The sequence below is a fragment of the Typopeltis vanoorti genome, chromosome 6 (genome assembly GCF_054136105.1).
Source record: "Typopeltis vanoorti isolate ZY-2024b chromosome 6, IOZ_Tvanoo_1.0, whole genome shotgun sequence".
Taxonomy (NCBI): Eukaryota; Metazoa; Arthropoda; class Arachnida; order Uropygi; family Thelyphonidae; genus Typopeltis; species Typopeltis vanoorti.
Window position 1 is genome coordinate 61,090,491 of NC_143554.1, and position 20,891 is coordinate 61,111,381.

At 36.9% G+C, this 20,891-nt stretch overlaps 1 protein-coding gene across 1 annotated transcript in view; it reads right to left on the reverse strand.

The window, feature by feature from the left end:
- Positions 1-19,127: 19,127 nt before the first annotated feature.
- The window catches only part of LOC150105489 (uncharacterized), a 134,818-nt gene continuing 133,054 nt past the window's right edge, over positions 19,128-20,891 (reverse strand). Inside the window, exon 13 of the mRNA XM_090394205.1 lies at positions 19,128-19,996. Within this exon, the coding sequence (XP_090250331.1) occupies positions 19,400-19,996 (597 nt within the window). The 3' untranslated portion in view covers positions 19,128-19,399. The remainder of the gene's footprint in view (positions 19,997-20,891) is intronic.

The window sequence follows — 20,891 nt, forward strand, 5'->3', positions numbered from 1 at the left end:
TAACAAATTATGATATTTTGTTGCAACATCCAATAGCATAACTGAAAAAATATTTGATAATCATTATTATTCCCTTTGATGGTCTAAGAATTAGATAATCCAGAAACTTTGCTTAAGGGACCAAACGTTAATTTGTCGACACAAATCAGAAGCTGCAATATGCAAGATGGTGATCTCACAGTCAGTCGAAAATCGTCAATCATAGTACTATTAATATTTTCTACGATTCTAAAAAAAGTGCACACACACACACACACACACACATATATATATATATACATACACATATCAACAATCAACCACATTCACATAGGAAAGCATGACCGGAAACGTCAGCCAAAAGTGATAGGTGACGCTGTTCGCCAGCGCGCCAGGTGAGCAATTGGGGATTCCTCATTCAATCTTCCGACGTCGTACGAAGAACATGCGTCGTTTTACGAATGCTGAGATGGCAGACATGCACCTCGTTTACCATATTATGTATCCAACTACTATTGAACTGTTTAGTTACGCCTAATAGTTTTTTACACTACCTACTGCCTTGTGTTATTTCTGTATCTTTGTGTGTCTGTTAGTACCTTCGGGCGGCGTTTCTGGTCATGCTTTCCTATGTGAATATGGTTGATTTTGATGTCCCTTCAAATTTGTACATGGAATTTTGAACCACCCTGTATATATATTAAAAAGCTTTAATGACTGATACCGAGAAATAAAAATATGACGATATATTTGAAAAGATACTACTAGTTTCGTTGAATTATTATTATTATTATTATTATTATTATTATTTTAACGGTGTCTCCATGGAGTCAAAAGACTCATCGCGGGAGACCCGACATTCACACACTAACCATTATTTACACAATACCTGTCATACCTCTCCTTAAATTCATTCACAGTTGAAGCGTTCCCAACCAGTTCTGGCAAAGCATTCCACCCATTCACAACCCTCCAAGTAAGAAATCTAGTCCTAACACCCTTGTTAACCACACTCTTACACAATCTCCAGGGATGGCCACTCGTTCTCTCACATCCTGCATTGGTCTTAAGAATATCATCAGTATCAATCCTGTAAAATCCCTTTAACAATTTAAATACCTCTATCATATCTCCTCTCCTACGTCTATCAGCTAGTTTTTGGAGCCCACAAATCATCAATCTATCCTCATAGGGAACATCCCACAGACCTGCAACAATCTTTGTAACCCGCCTCTGAATCCTCTCTACCACTTCTGCATCACCAAGAAATCCTGGCGACCAGATCTGTGCACAATAGTCCAAATGCGGCCTTATTAATGCCTTATAGAGTGGAACAATAACTTTCCTATCCCTGCTTGTTAGTGTGTTCCTCAACAACCATGTAATTTGATGTGATGTTTTGGCAATCTTAGCAATATGCCCGTTAAACTTAAGTTCTCTGTCCACAATAACTTCCAAGTCTCTTGTCTCATCAACTTTCTGCAGTTCAGTTCCGTTAATATAGTAAAGAGCATGCGATGTCATCCTCCCGAAGTGCATCACCTTACACTTAGCCACGTTGAACTGACAGCCATTTACCTCAGTCCATAGCGTCAGCCAATTTAAGTCATCCTGTAAAATATCCACATCATTTGAATTGATTATCGCTCTTCCCAATTTTGCATCATCAGCAAACAAGTGGATATTACCATTCAAGGTATTTCCAATATCATTGATGTACAAATTAAACAATAGAGGACCAAGAACTGAGCCCTGAGGTACACCACTAGTCACTTGCCTTTTCCTAGACTCAGCTCCTCCGTAAACCACTCTTTGATATCTGTCCACCAGCCATCCTTTAATCCAAATCACCATCTTCGGATCCAAATCCATTTGCTCTAATTTATGTAACAGAGTTCTACGTGGAATCCTGTCAAAAGCCTTTGCAAAGTCAAGCAGTATCACTGAGTAAGGATTTCCTTTATCCAACTCCACTGTTACTTTATTATAGAACGTAAGCAAATTACTTAGGCAAGACCTACCCTTCACAAAACCATGTTGCCCCTTATAAAGTATCATATTGCTGTCCGCCCAGTCCTGAATTCTAATTTTAACTAATTTCTCCAAAATCTTAACCACCACTCCAGATATATTGATTGGTCTATAATTTGCAACATCAGTCTTAGAGCCTCCCTTGTGCAATGGAACTATTTTCCACTCTATTGGCACTTTACCAGAACTGAGGATTAAATTAAACATTCTGGTTGGAGTTGTTGCTAATTCTCTTGCATATTCTCGTAACACATAGGCCGATATGCCATCTAACCCAATGATCAACATCTTCAGGTATTACAATCAAAGAAATATATAAAGAATTACAGAGACTTAAATTTGCATTAATAGAACAAGCAAAAAGACAGTAGCGTGTTTGAAAACAAAATGCTCGCATTTTGTTTTCAAACACGCTTTTCATATATACCATGTCATCTTTTTATCTCTCGGTATCAGTCACTAAAGCTTTTTAATAATATTTTCAACCAAGTAAAAATGAATTATGAAGAGAAAAAAAAAATATATACAGTATATATAATCATCTTCCTTTTATCCTCTTTTACCTTGCGGTGTTGAGGGTTTATTAATCATCGGACCTCAAACCGTTCACAGGATAAGGTGGTCAGCCCTATGCCCCGGTGTATCCTATGTCCTGTAGTGTTGAGTTGTCAAGGCCGGTTTGTCTGCTTTGAGGGATGAAAAACCCCAGGGTAAACTGGGGAAAACCCTATTATCCACGCCCAAGACCGGCTAACTTGGCTATGGCTGAGGAAGATCCTCAGCTCCTCACATCACAGATGTGTATGTGTATATATATAGATATATATATATATATATATATATATATAGAAAGAGAGAGAGATTATAGTACAAAAAGAAACACATTTGAAAATATACAATACTTTAGCAGTGCTCACATTATTATATGGCAGTGAAATTTGGGCAATAAACAAACAAGATCAAGAATAAAGACAAGTGAAATGAGATTTATGAGAACCATGAAATACACATTATTAGATCAACAAAGGAATGAAGACATTTAAAAAAAAAAAAAAAAAAAATCAGCTAACGCTTTTATATTCCCGTATGCGGGGAGTAGGCGAGGCCATTTAGCCCTATCTAACTTTTGGAGACTGAGTGGGCAGTTCAATCTCCACTGGTACCAATCAGAGATAGATGGCCCAAGGCTATCACTAATTAAGCGGTACACAGTGAAGAGAGACGGCTCAAATGTGCCGCCATCTCGTGGTCCCTAACCCTAACACAATATATTTTAATGTCTGAAATAATGTGGGTTCTATGGTCGATTTTCTTAAGTTTACAGGACGAAAAACCCGAGTTTCCGGGAGGAAAAACCTGCTTGCCCGTGCCAGAGATCGACTAACTCGGGAACCGGTCGAAAAAAGGCTTAGAAAAATTTCCTCTAGTCGCCGACTAGACTCGAAACCAAGTCTTCCTTCGTGCGGCCAAGCGCGTGGTATGAAGACATTTTAAAAGAACTAAAATGAAAATCAATAGAAGAAAAACTAAACCGGCTAACACCCGACATCCTAAACAAATACTAAAATATAAGCCAACTGGAAAGAGAAGGCAGGGTAGATCTCAAAAAAATGATATTGGATGGATAATGAGACCGTAACAGACCAATATGGTCTATACCCGTAATTAATGTTCTGATGATGATACACAAACACACAAATGCAGGGGATGATCAAATTCACACTGTCTGTGTACTGATATCACTATCCATAATTAAGGCCTTGAGGAGCGTCATCAAGTGATCCAACTGCTGCAATATCTGAGAAAAAAATGTTCCATAAATCACCATCAGGGACTTTGTAAACACCGAATACATAGAATTTGTATTTCAGGAAACTCGATCGGTTCCAGGAGGGTTTAAAAAAAAGATGGACACGAGATTTTTCCCTTCGTTCTGGTTGTTAATGTCGTTCATAGTGATGGCACTAACCTTGTCTCAATGTGCGCTGCTCGTGAAGCTATTTACTTAAACAATTCAAACGCTGCTGCTGCACTCCGCGAATTTCTTCTCCTTAACAAATGTCGCGAAGTTCACTATCTCCATGCTGTGTATGCGACGAATGGTTAGTCGTTCTGAAGAAACGGGAATGTTGGGAGTTAATCCTAGCACAGGCCACAAACCAATCAGTTCAAATCAAGTGAATAAAGTTGCTACTGCCGTTTGTGGAGCAGGCCATGAATAACAACATTGATTCCTGCAGTGCACATGCTCCATCAAGACACACGTGCCTTACACAGCTGTATGGAAAATTCTATGGAAGATTCTGCATTCATACCTATTCAAGATAACCATGACACAGGAGTTTCGCTTGCAGGACGTTGAAAGTTGACTGACACTTCTTTTAACATTCCCTACTCGAATGGACGCTCCAGCAGGGAATTTGTACCCTATGTGGCCGCGGACGATTTTACTTTCACCTAATAGGAGCTGTGAATACCACAACTGCTCGATATGGGCTATGCAAACTCGCATTCAATCGAACAAATTCTTTTCTTCATCAGACTATTTTTCTATGAGGACATTTGCCAGTCTGGTTCTGCGATCTGCTCAGTTACTGCGAAAAGTTATCGTGATATGATAAACAATTTTGTTATGCCACAGCACAGCAGCACCTATGCATGGATTCAATCCACACATCGGTCACTCCGTACAGGAAGTTCTTCCAGAACATTTTAAGAAAGTTAGAGTGATCAGCTGCGTTTCCTACTGTATGGCCGCGTCGTCCTGACCTGACCCTGTGTGACTTCTATTTCTGAGGATTTCTCAAAGACAGGGCTTATTGGTATTACCCTGATAACTTGCCAGCACTAAAAGAGCATAATGCAGCATGCGCTCAACATCAGTCCCGATCAGCTGCGTTTTGCCATTGAATACACACTGTGCAAAGTATGCAGTTTGTGGCATACAGGGAAGGGCAGCACACTGAACAGTACAGCCTGTGAATTCATAATGCAAGTGAAAAAGAATGTATTATTTATGCATTTCGAATGCCATACAGTTCAACCCTCGTGAAGAATTTTTGAACTATTTATTTTTTCGGATATCGTTTCTGCATGACTCACAATGTATTCCTGCGAAGTTTCGCAGCATTTCTAATACTGGGTGTCGCTCCACAAGGCCTCTAACTAGGAAAGTAATCTTAATCAACTGGGGATATATTCTTGAGTTTACGAGACGAAAAACCTGAATTTCTGGGAGCAAAACCCACTCGCCCGCGTGAGAGATCGGCTAACTCAGGAACCGGTCGAAAAATGGCTTATTAAAAGTTCCTCTAGTTCGCGACTAGAATTGACCTTGCGGTGCTCTTTCTTTGAGCGGTTTAACACTGTAGATGGCAGAAGCCACTTCCAATGAGCTACATGGGCATACTGAAGTAAATAATAAATTAAAAAAAAATAAGAAAAAAGCCCGTGACTTTGTAGTACTGAAGAGATCGCACCTACTCCTATATAATAAACTAGCAGAGGATAGAAGGAACGTTATAAGTACAATTGTATTCAGGTTTTTTTTTTTTTTTTTAAGAAATTCGGATTTTCCATCACACTCAATATTTGCACTGAAATTTTAATAAATTAATTAGACGTACTATTTTATTATCTATACCATACTAGTTCAGTAGTATCCCCAATGCCTCATCCCCCACACTGAATCGATGCCTTCTGTATATCTATAAAATTTTACTGTAACGTAGTATTCTAGTATTCCAAACTTAGGGCTAAAAGAGCTACGTCGTCTCTGATCTAAGAATAAAATGTGTTAGATGATTTATTTCTATTTAAGATACCCTTATCTCATAAAACATTCGCACCCACAGAAAGAAAACAAATTTCTGTAGATGGGAGTTGCATAATAAACTAGGCTCGGTCGGTTGTTATGCTTCAATATAATTGAAATATATGAAGAATATAAATAAATTAATAAAGAAACGTAGCTAGCAGAGGAATTATAGAAATACTGTGGAGATAAATTGGACGTTTCTGAGACTAAGAGGACATTATAAAGACTTCAACTGATGAAATCCACTTAATCATAGTGGATTATATATTCAACATCCTATATTCCTAACTATTTGTCCGGTCAATTAAGTTAAGGGGATAATAAATCCCTTATTTCTTAGTTCTGATTTTTAACTTTCAACCTTAATGTGATAGTCATTAACAATGATATCTAGTATTTAGTTTTAAGCTATTGGTCACAATATCACAATGGATTATTTGATAGCACGTTTGACTGAGTGGATATCTACTTCGTTCCTAAATAAGTTGTGGGTGGCTGAAATCTACCTTGGGCATGGATGTTTACGAATGTCTTTTATTCATAATCATCAGGCTATGAATGCTTGAGGTAGTAAATGAATTTCATTCAATGGTATGAGACTTCAATGCTGCTATTAAAAGCTTGAATCGAGGTGAGAAGTGTCATATTTGGACTATACATTGGATATAGAGTGGAAATATAAGATTATAAATATCATTTGAACATTGCAACCTATAGAAGTGATTATACATAAAGCAGACGTGTGCGATTGTCATCAGTGGTGCAAAGAACGTTTATACTGTGAGGTGGAAGCTTGGAAAGCTGTTATGGACCGCCGAATCACGCAACATTCTCTACCCAGCAGCTAGACGTGTGTGGCAGATGCCTGGTGAACTTCTCTTACCAGGGAGCATAACCCCAACTATCAAATTCGGAGGTTGCAGTGTGGTCTGGCCTCGGACCTGTTTGTGGGGACATGAACGTTAAACTCCGAGAGGTATCTCAATATTCTGGACAATGCAATGCGTATTACTTCGTGGTGCTTCTACGGAAATTATCATTGTCTCTTTCAGCAAAGCAATGCAGTTTCATAAGGCTGCTGCTGTAACTGTATGGTTTGTGGACATGAACGTCTCCACACTTGACTGGCCTCCACAGAACCATGAGCGTCGGGCAAGATCAAGGGACATCCACTTCAGACTAGGACCTCAATTATACACACACACACACACACATATATATATATTATATATACACCCATATAATGGCCCTGTCTATCGTATGCTTGCGGAAAGTTTGCCACGTACGATTGCTGCATTAATACCAGCGAAAGGAGGTCCTACGTTTTATCAAGGTGGGTGTCATTGATATTTGTTCCTCACATTATGGTGCGTGTGTGTTGTCTTCTTTCCAAGCAGTGTACTTCAATGACAAATCGATAATATTCGAATTAGATTCAGGGTTTCCATAGGTCGGTGTTTGCAGTAATTTTCTTTTGCTAAGAACAATCACTAACCTGTTGAAATGCCTAGCATTGAGATGTAATGGGAATGAAATGGAAACATAATAAAGTTAGCAAATTAAAAAGTTAGGATTGTATTTGTGGATTTAAAGTAGCCAGTGGTAGCACCTGTTGTCCCTGTTTCAAAAATCAAGTTGTTTCTAACTCCTACTTTAATATGCCAAAAAAGTCCACTGCCACTCATTTGACACAATATCCCCATCCCCAGGCCATTGAGAATGATCTGCCGCAATGCCTACATAACCATAGGATTCGACCGCCCAGGCTAAACTGATTTATGCCACACAATGGAGTCTTACAATGCTTTGAAGTATTATTAATATATATGCAGATACTGGTTTGGCGCTTTAAATCGTCAGTGGCAATGAACGTGTTAACAGGCAAATTTATTTAGCATGTTCTCTTTTGACGATTCATGCGAACAATTTCGTTTTAAACTAGATCTGAAATTATGTAATTTTAATTCATATTCAAATTTCCTAAAGAACCCTAAACTGTATTCCTCATATCCTGCATGGATAACAGGCTTTTCCTGTTAGGGAAAGTTTTTTACTATGGGAATTATATTTTAAATTTCTTTATACGAAATAAAAATCGAATAGGAGTGTCTATAATGCAAAGAAATATTATTTTTCTTTCACGCTGTCCTTCACATTTTTATTCAAACCTAACAAATTTTCTAAAAATTAGATTACTAGTTGGGTCTAGTGGAGGTAGTGGCAATATGAGGGTGGTCTGAAAAGTGCCTAACAATGAAAAAACGAATTTATAATTTATTTTTCAACATAATCTCCCTTAAGACTATTACATTTATTCCAGCGATGATCCAGCACCATTATCCTGTCCCTGTAGTGGTTCTTAGTAAGATCAGCAAAATACCCCTCTACAGCTGCAGTCACCTCTTCATTCATGGAAAAAGGCTGACCAGTGAGGAAGCGTTTTAGTTTTAGGAAGAGATAGAAGGCAGAGGGAGCTAAATCTGGGGAATTGGTGGATGTTCCAACAATTCATAGCAGATCACTTAATTTTCGTATTGCCAAAACACCTTTGTGGGCAGGTGCATTGTCTGATGAAAGATGATTTTTTTTCTTCTGCAAACGGAGTCTCGCGAATTTTTTCGTCGTCTGGTTAAAAGATCGGAATAATATTCCCTGGTTATTGTTCTACCCTTTTCAAGATAATTAATATACAAAATGCCTTAGCATCCCAAAACCGATGCCATGACCTTTCCTGCTGATGGAACCATCTTTTTTTGGCGTTAAACCGGCTTCTGTCCACTGTTTTGATGAATATTTGGATTCTGGTGTGTAAAGGTGAATCAAGTTCATCCATAGTAATAAATCGACGCACCAAAGAAGTTTTATTTTTGTTAAAACGCTCCAAGCACTGTCGGAGATTTTCATGCAAGTGCGTTTTTGATGTGCTGTGAGCAAGCGCGGCACTCATCTTGCACAAAGCTTTTTCATTTGCAATTCTTCATACAAAATATATCCTACACGTTCTTTTGAAATGCTTATAGCCTCAGTAATTTCACGTACTTTGACTCGCCGGTCATCCAACACCATATCGTGCACTTGATCAGTGATTTCTGGCGTGAAGGACGTCCAAAAATTGTAACGTAACACTTTTTGGACTTCCTCCACGTGGATCATCTTCAAGGCTGGTACGGCCACGTTTAAACTCGGCAGACCATTTCTTAATTGTCGAAAACGAAGAAGAGTACCCATAAACTTCCAATGAATTTCTTTTGGGGTTAAACTTTCTTTTACGAAGAACTTTATAACCGCACGATACTCAATTTTATCCATTTCGAGAGATACAGACAACACTTTTACTTCAGGCAGCTGTATAAATCATAAAACAAACTACTTGATAGAATGACTTGCAATTTCACATGGATGCTTATGACAGATGTACCAACAAAAAAAATTAAAGCCGATAGTGTTGATATCTATTGTCGAGGCCGGGAACTTTTCAGAACATCCTTTTTATAATGCGAAATCTACACTTCATTTTATCCCTCGGTATATGTAATCATGTATAATAAAAATAAGTCTCATATTTAAATGAAATAAATGATTAAGTTATATATTTTTATCTGTAACATCAGCAAATTTTCATTGTTTTGCTCATTTTTCAAAAATGTATACGATTACATTTCACATGAATTTCTCAGTATTTTTTGGTGTTTCACTGTCAACATTGTAAGCTCACGTTACCAATGACTTGAGATACTAATAAGCATTACACAGTAAGTGAATCATAATTGACCAGTTGGAATATCAAAGGTGTTCAAAAATGGGGTATGAATAAAACTGAATTAGATACAATGCACAAATCCTTTTATCGTAATTTCATGAGCTAATCAACTGTTTATAACTGCAAATTTATGCAGAAATAAGAGAAGAAACTCAGCAATGTAGGATTTGAAGCAAAATAGATTACTAGGAATGTAAAAATGAAAGCAATTTCAAAGGAAAAAACAGTACATGGATCGAATGAAGCGAAAGAAAAAAAAATCTTTTATTAAGTAAATTTCGAACTGTGCGAGCTGCTGCTTATGCTTTAAGATTGAGTGCATGGGCTATCAATGTCATTATAAAAACATGAATAAGAAAATATCTATAGGAAATGGCAGTTATATCCAAATGACTGTATGGATGAATGGAGTGAACTGGTAAGATGAGCGATCAACCTAATATAAAAATTCTTATTAGGATATCTAAGGTCATTGCAGAGGCCAATTTACACAATCACCATCTCCTACCAACACAGAATTGCTTACCGTCAGTGTTTTCTTACAAGTTGCCTTTTTTTTTTCCCAATAGGAAAAACCCTGGTACTTTCATATCAGACTGTTAAACTCACCTTTAGTTGAAAAACCTATGTAGACAAACGCCACCTTAAAAGTCATAGACGAAATTAACATAAATACTCAATCTTTAGGCACATGATCTGATGAATCAAGTATCGAAACGTTCATGTCCACAAACCACGAAGTGACAGAAGCATCCTTGACAGTGGATTGTCTTGCTGAAAGAGACATTGTTCGGTTCCATAGAAACGTCACAAAGTAAGAAGAGCATTGCATTGTCCAGATACCTCTCGGAGTTCAATGTTCATGGTGCTGCAGAGGTCCAAGGCCAAACCACCACATCGCCACTTCCGAATTTCATTACTGGGATTACGCACACTGGTAAGAGTTGTTCCACAGGTATCTGCCACACTCGCACATATCCATATGTACATCGTGATTTATCGCTCCATAACAGTTTTCCAAGCATCCACCACCCCAACATATACATGCTTTTTGTACCATTGAAGACTATGCTGCATGTTGGCTTGGGTCATGTGTGGTTTGCATATTGTGATCCTACCATGGAAACCCATGAGTCTCGTTTCTGAATGTTTTTGCGCAGAATTGTGTTCCAGTCGATGCCATGTACTTCAATGTGTCGACCAGCAAATGGTCGTTTCACGTTATCCTTCAGAACATCGGTCACGTTCCAGTGAATGTGGCGAGTCATTCACTGCGTTTGCACTTGACTACCATGTACTTCCATCTCAGTATAGTATACTGTTGATCTGCGATGGCCCAATTTGCCAAACATGGCATTTTATCACAACGCCTCATTCAAACTCAGTCTGTTCCTTTCTTGCAGTCATTTCACTTGGACAGCTGAAGTGACTTAGGAGCATATTCCTTCAACTTATACCTGCTACCATTTGTTACATGGTACGATGTACCTTGCCTGTGAGGGCTTTTCGTTGACTTCTTTCCAAGCAATGTATAAGAAAGGACTAGAAGAATGCGAAATTATTAACATGAAAATCCAGAATCCTTAAATTTGTAATGTTATAATTTAAATTAATACCAAGCTTAAGGGTAGGGATTAGCATACCTGGTTTGCATAAATCAATAACTAACTGATTTATACAAATATACATCAAATTACTTATTTGACAGAGCCCAAATGCTAAACTTTACTTTTTTATTCAATTTGTTTATTTACTTAGCTACAATTTCTTCCCATAACTTCAGATGATGTTCCATCGTTATTCATTTTAAAATATTCAAGTATAACTAGCTAAACACTGTAATTCATGGGAAGAAAGTAAACTGAGGATCACAATGTATTCTTGAAATAAGAAGCTATAAACTGAATGTCGATATGTTCTTCCTTGTGTATTCATTTCTTTTGGGAATAGACAGGATTTGTTTCTAAATATTATAGTGAACCAAGTACTATATCAAACCATGTCTGGTGTCTAGCGGTGCAATATAGCAAGCATCTATTATATTTATTTACAGTGATCCCATGGTTTCAAGTGACATTTGAATACCCATAATTTCATAAGGGGTGCTTAAGGGTCAAAGCTATATAACTGAGAGGCGAGCTCCACATAGCCTTTAAAGGAATGCATAGAATCTACAAGGGCTTCTGACCTAATGTCCAATCCTCACCTTCTCGTGGTGCACCCTGTTGATATCTACATGGATACTGAAAGAACGAGGATGGGCTGGCAATTTCAGATTGAGCCAACAAAATTGTATTCTTATTGGCTTAAACCAAAATACAAAATGATGGTACAACATGACAAAATTTCATACTGGCTGGGGCATCATCCGGTTAAACAAGGCCCCAGTTGTTTTCGCCAAGGAACCAGGGCGAAAAGTCAGCTACTGGAACAAATCTGAAAACACACTCCAACATGACCAGAGTTAAAGATCGGTACTATCAACATAAGAAGCCTGAATGGCCAAGAAATGGAGCTAGCTGAGAAATTAGATAAAGTATCAGATCGACATAACAGGGGTGACTGAAACAAAATACAAAACTGGTGAATCTTTCTGAGCAATAAATACAAAATGTTATATTCAGGATATAACAATCAAGGAAAAGAAGCAGCAGCCATAGTATTCAACACTAAATATGAGGCAAATTTTCTTGAATGGCAGGCAGTCTCAAGTAGAGTGATGTGAGAAAATATCAGAAAGGGAAACTACACAATCAGACTTATTTGTGCCTATGGTCTCGCAGAAGGTTCTACTAAGGTAAAAGTGGAGGAATTTTTTGATGCTTTAGAAAAAGCAACTGACACAATGAAAAAGGAAAAGTTGGCCTTGTTGGGGATCCGAATAGCAGAGTAGGAAATGATTGTCAGACATACAAAAATATTTTGGGAAAATTTGGAGAAAAGAGCAAAGCTAATAACAACGACAAATACCTGTTGCATTTCTGCTCAGGACATGGACTGGTTATTACTAACACCATGTTCAACATAAAAATGTGAACAAATTCACATGGAGAGAAGAGGCAAGGAATAAGAAAAGTCTCATTGACTATGTTATTGTTGATAATGATGTTTTCTCAATGGTGCAGGACACCAGTGTACAGAGGATTTGAAATTGGAAGTGATCACTATTTAGTCTTAGCCAGGATAAAATTGAATTTCGTATCGAAAAGAATAACATGTAAGAAAGTTTTAAAGTGAATAAAAGTTGAGCAGCTCTCAGATGTGAACTGTAGACTAAAGTACACAAAGATTATTGAAGAAAAAATGAAAGAGTTTGAGAACAGGAATCAAACCTTGGAGATTCAGTGGCAAGCCTTGAAGAAAACCCTGATTGATTCAGCCATAGAGGCATGTGGTGAGGTTGTCTGCAAGGATAGAAAAATCATAACTCCATGGTGGACACAGGAAGTTAAAGAGGCAGTGAAGGAAAAGAAGAAAGCATATCAAAAGTTCCTGGCAAATAAGTCAGCTTTTGCTCTTAGAGAATACAGAGACAAATGCAAGAATGCTAAACACTGTGTAAAACTAGCTAAACAAGTCATGGGAGGACTTTGGCAAGAACATGGAAAATAAATATCAAGGTGGCAAGATATTCTGGAGATTGTTGAAGAAGCTTAGAAATGGAGGAAAGAGTGCTGTAAAAGGAGTTAGAGATGATAAAGATGACATGAAAACAGGAGAAAAAGATATCCTTGAAGTATGGAGTAATTACTTCAAAAAATTGCTAAATGAAACAAGCTTTGATAGTAGTTTTAAATAACACTCAATAGACATACAGTCAGGAATACATATCCATACTTGAAGTAGAAAAAGCCATCAAAGGCTTGAAATGTGGAAAGGCAGCAGGAGTAGATGATATTCGACCAGAAATGCTGAAGTATAGTGGTATGAGAGTCCTACAGTGGCTGCACTGCATAGTTCAGAAAGCCTGGACACAAGGACGAATTCCCGAAGATTGGAGTAGAGCTCTCATAGTGCCCATATATAAAAAGGGAAATAAAACTGAATGTGAGAATTACAGAGGTATTTCCCTACTGAATGTTCCTGGCAAGATTTATGCAAGTATACTTGAGAAACAGTTGAGAAGAATTGTGGAAGAAAAGCTTGGTGAAGAACAAGCTGGATTCAGGCCAAATAGAGGCTGTCAGGATCAGATCTTCACTTTATGACAAACAGTTGAGAAAGCATGGGAATATAACAAAGATCTGTATTTAAGTTTTGTCGATCTGGAAAAGGCATATGACAAGGTACCAAGTATATGGTCAATGGGGCATTATATCAAGCATATCAAGCAATACTTAGTCTTTATTTTAGTTGTAAGTCAGCAGTTAGAACTGAAGTACAAGAAGATGGTTTAATGTTAAATCTGGTGTGAGACAAGGATGTACATCATCCCCTCTGTTATTCATTATCTATATGGATCACATTATGAAGGAAAGTGGTATTAAACATGATATCAAATTTGGAGATGTTAATGTCAGCTCTTTGCTTTATGCGGATGATGTTATACTTCTAAATACATCTGCTACAAGTCTGCAAGATTCCCTGACTAAATTGAATAACTGTTGTAATAGATATGGTATGAAGGTCAGCAATAAAAAGACAAAGACAATGAAAATAGCAGGAATCATTGAAAATGTCAACTGTGCTGTCAACGGAGAACCTGTGGAACAAGTAAAACATTTCAGCTACTTAAGCACGATCTTTAGTGAAGATGGTAAATTAAATATGGAAATAGAGAACAGAATCAACAAAGCTGGTATGGTAGGAAGTCAACTGAATAAATAATTCATATGGAATAAGAGAGAAATTAGTCGGAACACTAAATTAGCTGTATACAAGACAGTGTTCAAACCAGTTTTAATTTATGGATCTGAGAGCTGGGTTAGAAGTAAAACACTTGACCAAAGACTAGAGACCGCAGATGAGTCCTGAGAAAGATTAGAGGCGTGAATAGATGGCATCAATGGCAATATCATATTAAAAACGAGGATATTAGGAAAGAACTTGACATTGTCAGCATCCAGGAATGCGTTAGAAGAGCTAATCTCAGGTGGTATGGTCACTTAAACAGAATGGGTGAGGAAAGATTAGCAAAACAAGTGTTCTCTGCCAGGTTGGAAGGAAAAAGCCCAATGTGTCTTAGACAATAGAAATATAAGATCTGATAATATTGGAGTCTCGACAAGTAATAGACTAATTAGGAGGAAAATTGTAGATAGGAAGTTAGTAATGGTGTAAATTTTTCATGTAGTACTATCATATCCTGTACATCCCTTGGGTGTAAATGGCAGGATTTTGTTGATATTTTCATAAGTAGTCAAAGTACTAGCATCTCTACTGTAACACATTTGTCATATTCAGGAAGAAATATGGATTATTGCAATGAAGTATATATATTTTTTGAAGTTCAAATTGTTCACAACATGTATTTTATCTAAAAATATTTAGTCTTAAACTGATTCATGAAGCCCTGTGGAAGTTACATTTGCCTCCACAGTGCTAGCCACTTTGCCTGTGTCCTTCATGAAATCAGCTACTCCCTTGAAACGAAAATCCCTTAAACAGATTCCTTGTCCTTTGTGAGCTGAATTTAAACATGGATATTTCCAACGGGGGTTTAAATTAGGACTGGAGACAAGGCATTCTCTCTGTGAGTAGTTGAGTAGGCTGCATGATTGCATCGCCTAGAGCTAAACATCAGAAATATAAAACTGTAACTATGTTCTGTTCACCACTATGTGGAGTACACCAAACTTCAGCATATGTATGATAGCTCTGCAGTATCAAATTCTCTACAGACACCTTCATGTTGATGCGTCTGTTAGTAAGTAGACCTAGTTATTCCCACCACCCAACAGGCATTAGTTCATCGGGATGGAGGAAGCTATGAGTGAACTAACAGAAAGGGAATTGATGTGACACTCAGACCTAAAGAAAATGTGAAACCAAATGGTAATAGCCATCATTAGGTGAGTTTTATTGATCACTGTCATACAACCACTTTGCTTCCTGAAATTTTGAAGTGGATAAAAGCCATCTTTGAATTCCAGGTTAAAGTTCTGGTTACTTACTTCTCCAGCATGCAATACAACTGATATTTTGAAAGGCTCTACCAACCTTTGCCAGCAAAGGTTGGTCGATTGGTAGAGCCACTGCTACTAATAGCTCGCAAAAAGTTAAACAAGTTTGAGCGTGGTTAGTAGTTGGAAGGGGATCAATCGTTCAATGCTGTTGGCAAGCTCTCCCTGGATGAGTCTTTGGACTTCCTGGAAGTGTCACATAATAATAATAATAATAATTTTCAGAAGTGTCACAATGTCTGAAATTTCTTTTCAAGGGTACAGCTTGAAAATGGTTATACTGTAGTATATCTGCAGGATTAGACTCCACTTAATAGAAATGCTTCAGGATTGCAAGTCAGTTAACGTATAATCTTGCTACAACTATCCTGCCAGCTGTGCTTGGAGGCATTTTGATAGTCATTTGCGGGAGCACTGTCATGATTTGCAGAAGAGGTTGGTGGAATTCTCCCTGCATATGGAACAGCAAGGAATCCACCACTGTGAATTTCATCTCCTCCCAATTTCAATTAAACTTAAAACTATGAAATAGTCAAGCACAGAGAAATAGATTACATGTAAAAGAAAGGCAACCCCCCCCCCCTCCCAGTTTTCCAGATTCACTTCAAATATGTGGCCCTATTTTCAACCTCAAGTAATTTTCACTGCAGCTCTAAAAATCTAACTCAATTTCCCACTTTTAAAGCACTAGGGAGCTCAATTTTCCCAGTTACATTCAGAATGGAATTTAATGCTATCAATATCAAAATTGGCTTTTTTTTTGCTTTAAAAATATCTCATCCTATTTTTTCGGGTTCAACTGTTATTATCACTTTTCAAATGCCACAACCATTCTAAACTTTCTGATTTCCTTTAAATCAGCGTTTCACAAACTATGTTCTGTAAAAAATCGTAATTAATAATTGTGATTGGAAAAGACTGAGAAGAAGAAAAGAACAAAAGAGTTGGATATACAACATAAAACAACTTACCAACTGGACCTTAAAATGACTTAACTAATTTTGAGGAAACGATAGAAGATTAATAATAATGTAAACTTAATCATGTAGTGCTGTCAGAGCAGCCTGAATACTTCTAAGATACATATCAGGAAATTGATGATGATGAGTTTATGTTAAAATGTACAGCTATACACTTTACCAATGTTTTATAACGGTGATGCCAGTTGAATTTTCAAGTTCAATAAGTGCAGTTATTGAACTTGAAAACAAATAATTATCATTCTTTTACTTACAAAGACTGAGACTGCACAGAAACTGTTTTTTAGTTGAAAAGTTATTTTACACGCTGTTTTGTCCTACCTGTACAATGAGAGCACTACTGAACTTAACTGGCAGTTGAAGATGCACACATGAAAGAAGTTATCCAACTAGTAACGATAGCTGTTGAGTTGTTTTGATTTTGCTGTTATGGAGACTGGAATTTATACATGGGTTGGCTTTAGAGAGGAGAGTAAAAAAAGTTAAAGAAATGGATTGGGAGACCTATAGATTTATCTGAAGGCGTTTCTTCTTTAAATTGGTGTATGATTATCTGATTACTAGAAGGCTTCGAATATTTTTTGTAGGATAAAGTGCAGCACAACCGAGAACAAGTAAATTCCTATTGTAGTTTTGGTGTATTGTTTGTTTATTTATTTAACTGTATATTCATTGTTGTTTTCTTCTAATACTGCAGACAAAGAACCTATATTCAGACAGAAAGCCAACAGTTTATTTTAAGTGTTTCTACTCCTGGATAACTTTAGGAAGCAGGGTAATTTTTCTGATACATCAAAGTCTACTGAGGTAAGACATGAATATTTGAGTCAGACTGAAATAGCTCTTATTTTGTGACTAATTCTGTTCAACAGAGGGCCAGCACTAGGCTCAGGAACAAGAGGCACTGGCCTAGGGGTGCCAGCATCATAAAAAAAAGTAATATTATTAGTCAAAGTAATAATACAGTGTACAGTAATAGTACAAAAAGTTGCCACTTTTTTTGGGAATAACTATAAACTGTTCTTGACAATTAAGAATTTTATGATGCCTCTTGTCTTACAATGCATTGATAAAACTGGCATAGGGATGCCACATACCCTCAATGTTTCAACTTATTTGGAAAGTCAAGTTTGTTAATCCCCAGAGAGGATTTGCAAAGAAATTTGTATTCTTTGTTTTGCTGTTGGATTTTTTTTTTTTTTTAATTCCAAGAATTAAATTTGCATGAGTGTGAGAGATTTAGTGTAGCTCTTAGCTCTGGATTTTCAATTTGTTCAGAAACACAAACTAGAATACTTGGGTCAAATAGATCTTATCACCTACTCCTTTTATTATTTTTCAACATTATCTCCAACAGAATTAAAATAGATATATATAAAACAAGCATTCAAGATCTTGGTTTCATCTTGTAATAATGGAAGGCGATATAGAGGATGACAACAGCAATGCTGGGAGAATAACTCACTATAGAAGAGCGATTAGATTGATTACACCAATCTCTCTCTCTCAGTAATTCACTCTCTTTCATACTTATGTTGAGCTACTCCTACTTCCATATACACATATTTCCATGGACACTTGTTCACAACTGGTAGCAATAATTTCCCAATCCTCTAAATTTGTTAAATTGTATGTAGCAACTATTCAACACAACTCCACAGTCCAACTACAAACACTTTTTTTTTTTTTTTTGTAAGTCTTTCTCATGCATTTCTAAGGAGCAGTGCACTAGTCATCAAATCAAATCTCAACAAGTTTCTTCTTGCAATTCTGTTCATTTATGATAACATATTATAGGTTAAACAACCTTTTGTTGTTGGGATACCATAAGGGGACAGGGAGAATTGTGTTTTCCTTATCGTGTGGGGCATCAGAAAGAGAGAGAGAGAATATAACCAAGGCTTCTATTCCAAGAACAAGAAATCTTTATTTTGGAGATATTCATTTTCACCACATTAACTATGTGAAAGCAATGAAACTAATAGAACCATATATAACAACTCTCCCAAAAACAATAAATTCAGACAACTTCCACTAAAGGTGTGTGTGTATGTACAGTATATAATATATACTTACACACATGTGGAAGGGGGAGGGAGAGGAGAGAGAGAGAGAGACAGTACACATGAAGTCTGATTCATTAACACTCTGCTGTTTACATCTATAATACGAAATACAATACACTAAAACTTGCAGAGAGAGCTTATGGATGAATTAGGTACAAAATGAAGCTATCTTTTGGGGGAAAAAAAATGCATACTTGTTTGTATTCACAAGCATATTATTTCATGGATTTATGTTTTATCTTTTTTCCCTAAATATTACATACATATATAATGTCCAATATATAGCAAGTCAGTATTGTGAAACTGTATTAGTATACCTTAGTAGATTGAAAGAGGAGGAGGAGGAGGAAAATAAAAAATTAAAATCAAAAACACCTTTTAAAATCATTTATTGACATTTACAGTACAGAAAATACCAGTAAAATATTCGTTTAAAGAACTGGATGTTTCTGGAAAGCAAAAATTTGACATGCCAAAGTCTGGAATGAATTACCATGGGATGAAAATATTTATGAATGAAATTTACTCACAGTAATCTAGATGTAGTGACTTCATGCTGCTTGACATTGTTACATTTACTACCCACAAGACACAATTAAGATGACAGTCTAATGTTTAGTGAGATGAGAAAAATTTTATGCATTTTAAAAACCTGCACCATAATAACCCTGGGGTGCATAGGGGCTTTGCCAATTTTGTGTACCCCTCGCTGCACTATCTCTTCTTTCATAATAAGGATTACCACCACCAGCATTACTACTACTACTAACACCACCAGCACTGCCTCCTCCTCCACCACCACCACCACCAGCACTGCCACCACTGGGAGGTATCCCCTTTGCTCTATTAGAAGAAGGAGTGGACCACGTACCTATTCCTCCAGGTCCTCCCATTCCCATACCCATCCCAGTACCTCTACCAATTCCACCTCTTCCCATTCCAGGGGCACCTCCTCCCCTTCCTGATGACATACCCATTCCTCTACCCATACTTCCAGCTTTCATGTTGGCGCCCCTACCAAACCCAGCTTGGTATTCTGAAGAATTATAACCACCAGATGAATTATTGTAGCTGCTAGACCAGTTAGATGGGTCTCCACTGCGTAGATTTCCCCTATTCAAAGCAGGATTAAACATTGCTGGTAAACCACTCAGCATAGCCTCTAGATTGATGTTTCCTGATGCATTCAGAAAAGTATCAAGTCCTTTTGTGTCACCTCCAATAAGGGCCTTTGTTAGCAGCTATATAATCAAAACAAAATCCAGTATGAATAAATCAAATACTTAATGAACCATTTCTTATATATAAATTACAGTACAGTACATAATCACAAGCATAACATTCAAAATTATTATGAGATTTAAATTAAACACTTTTTCAATTTCCGTGTGAATAAATTTCAAAGATTCCATTAATGCACTAGTCTGGATTACCAGATTGAATCTGGGATGATTTTTCTATTTCCTAAATTTTTATGCTTATATATCAGTACTATCATCCTTATTAAATCCAAGATTTGAGAGAGAGAGAGAAATAATTCCATGACATTTAGCAACACTGTCATCCCAGTTAGTATCCTCACTCTTCACTTATAGACGTGAATCCCAGCATAACAGATCGCTGAGAATATTTTCAAGGCAGTAGATGAAAGCTTGAAAAAAATAAGTATAATTTAAATCTTCAGAGCAGTGTTATTAAACCCTTAGTCAACTCTAATGCACTATAGAATCCATTACAGGTTTATAATCTTTATCGAGAACATCATGAAAACATCACTGATATAATATAGGCTTTAATTTATATATATATATATATATATATATATACAAATTAAAGATACCAATATTGATTTAATCCATTATCCAAGTGTAAGCAAACAAAGTTTTTGCCTGAAGTCTTTTCAGGACTGGGGCAACTCGGACTTCACATCACTTGCCTTAGTATTCCATAATGCAAAGCACATCTCCTTGCAGACATGTATAATGCTATGCATTAATGAAAAGGTCACTACCCAGACTGGTTTCGATCTTTATTAAGGTCTCTTCAGTGGGAGCCAGACCCAGAGGTGATACTAGGTTGCAGTAATGCAGAAGTCATATTTTTTCATACGAGTTGCCAAAAGGTATCACACCTTCT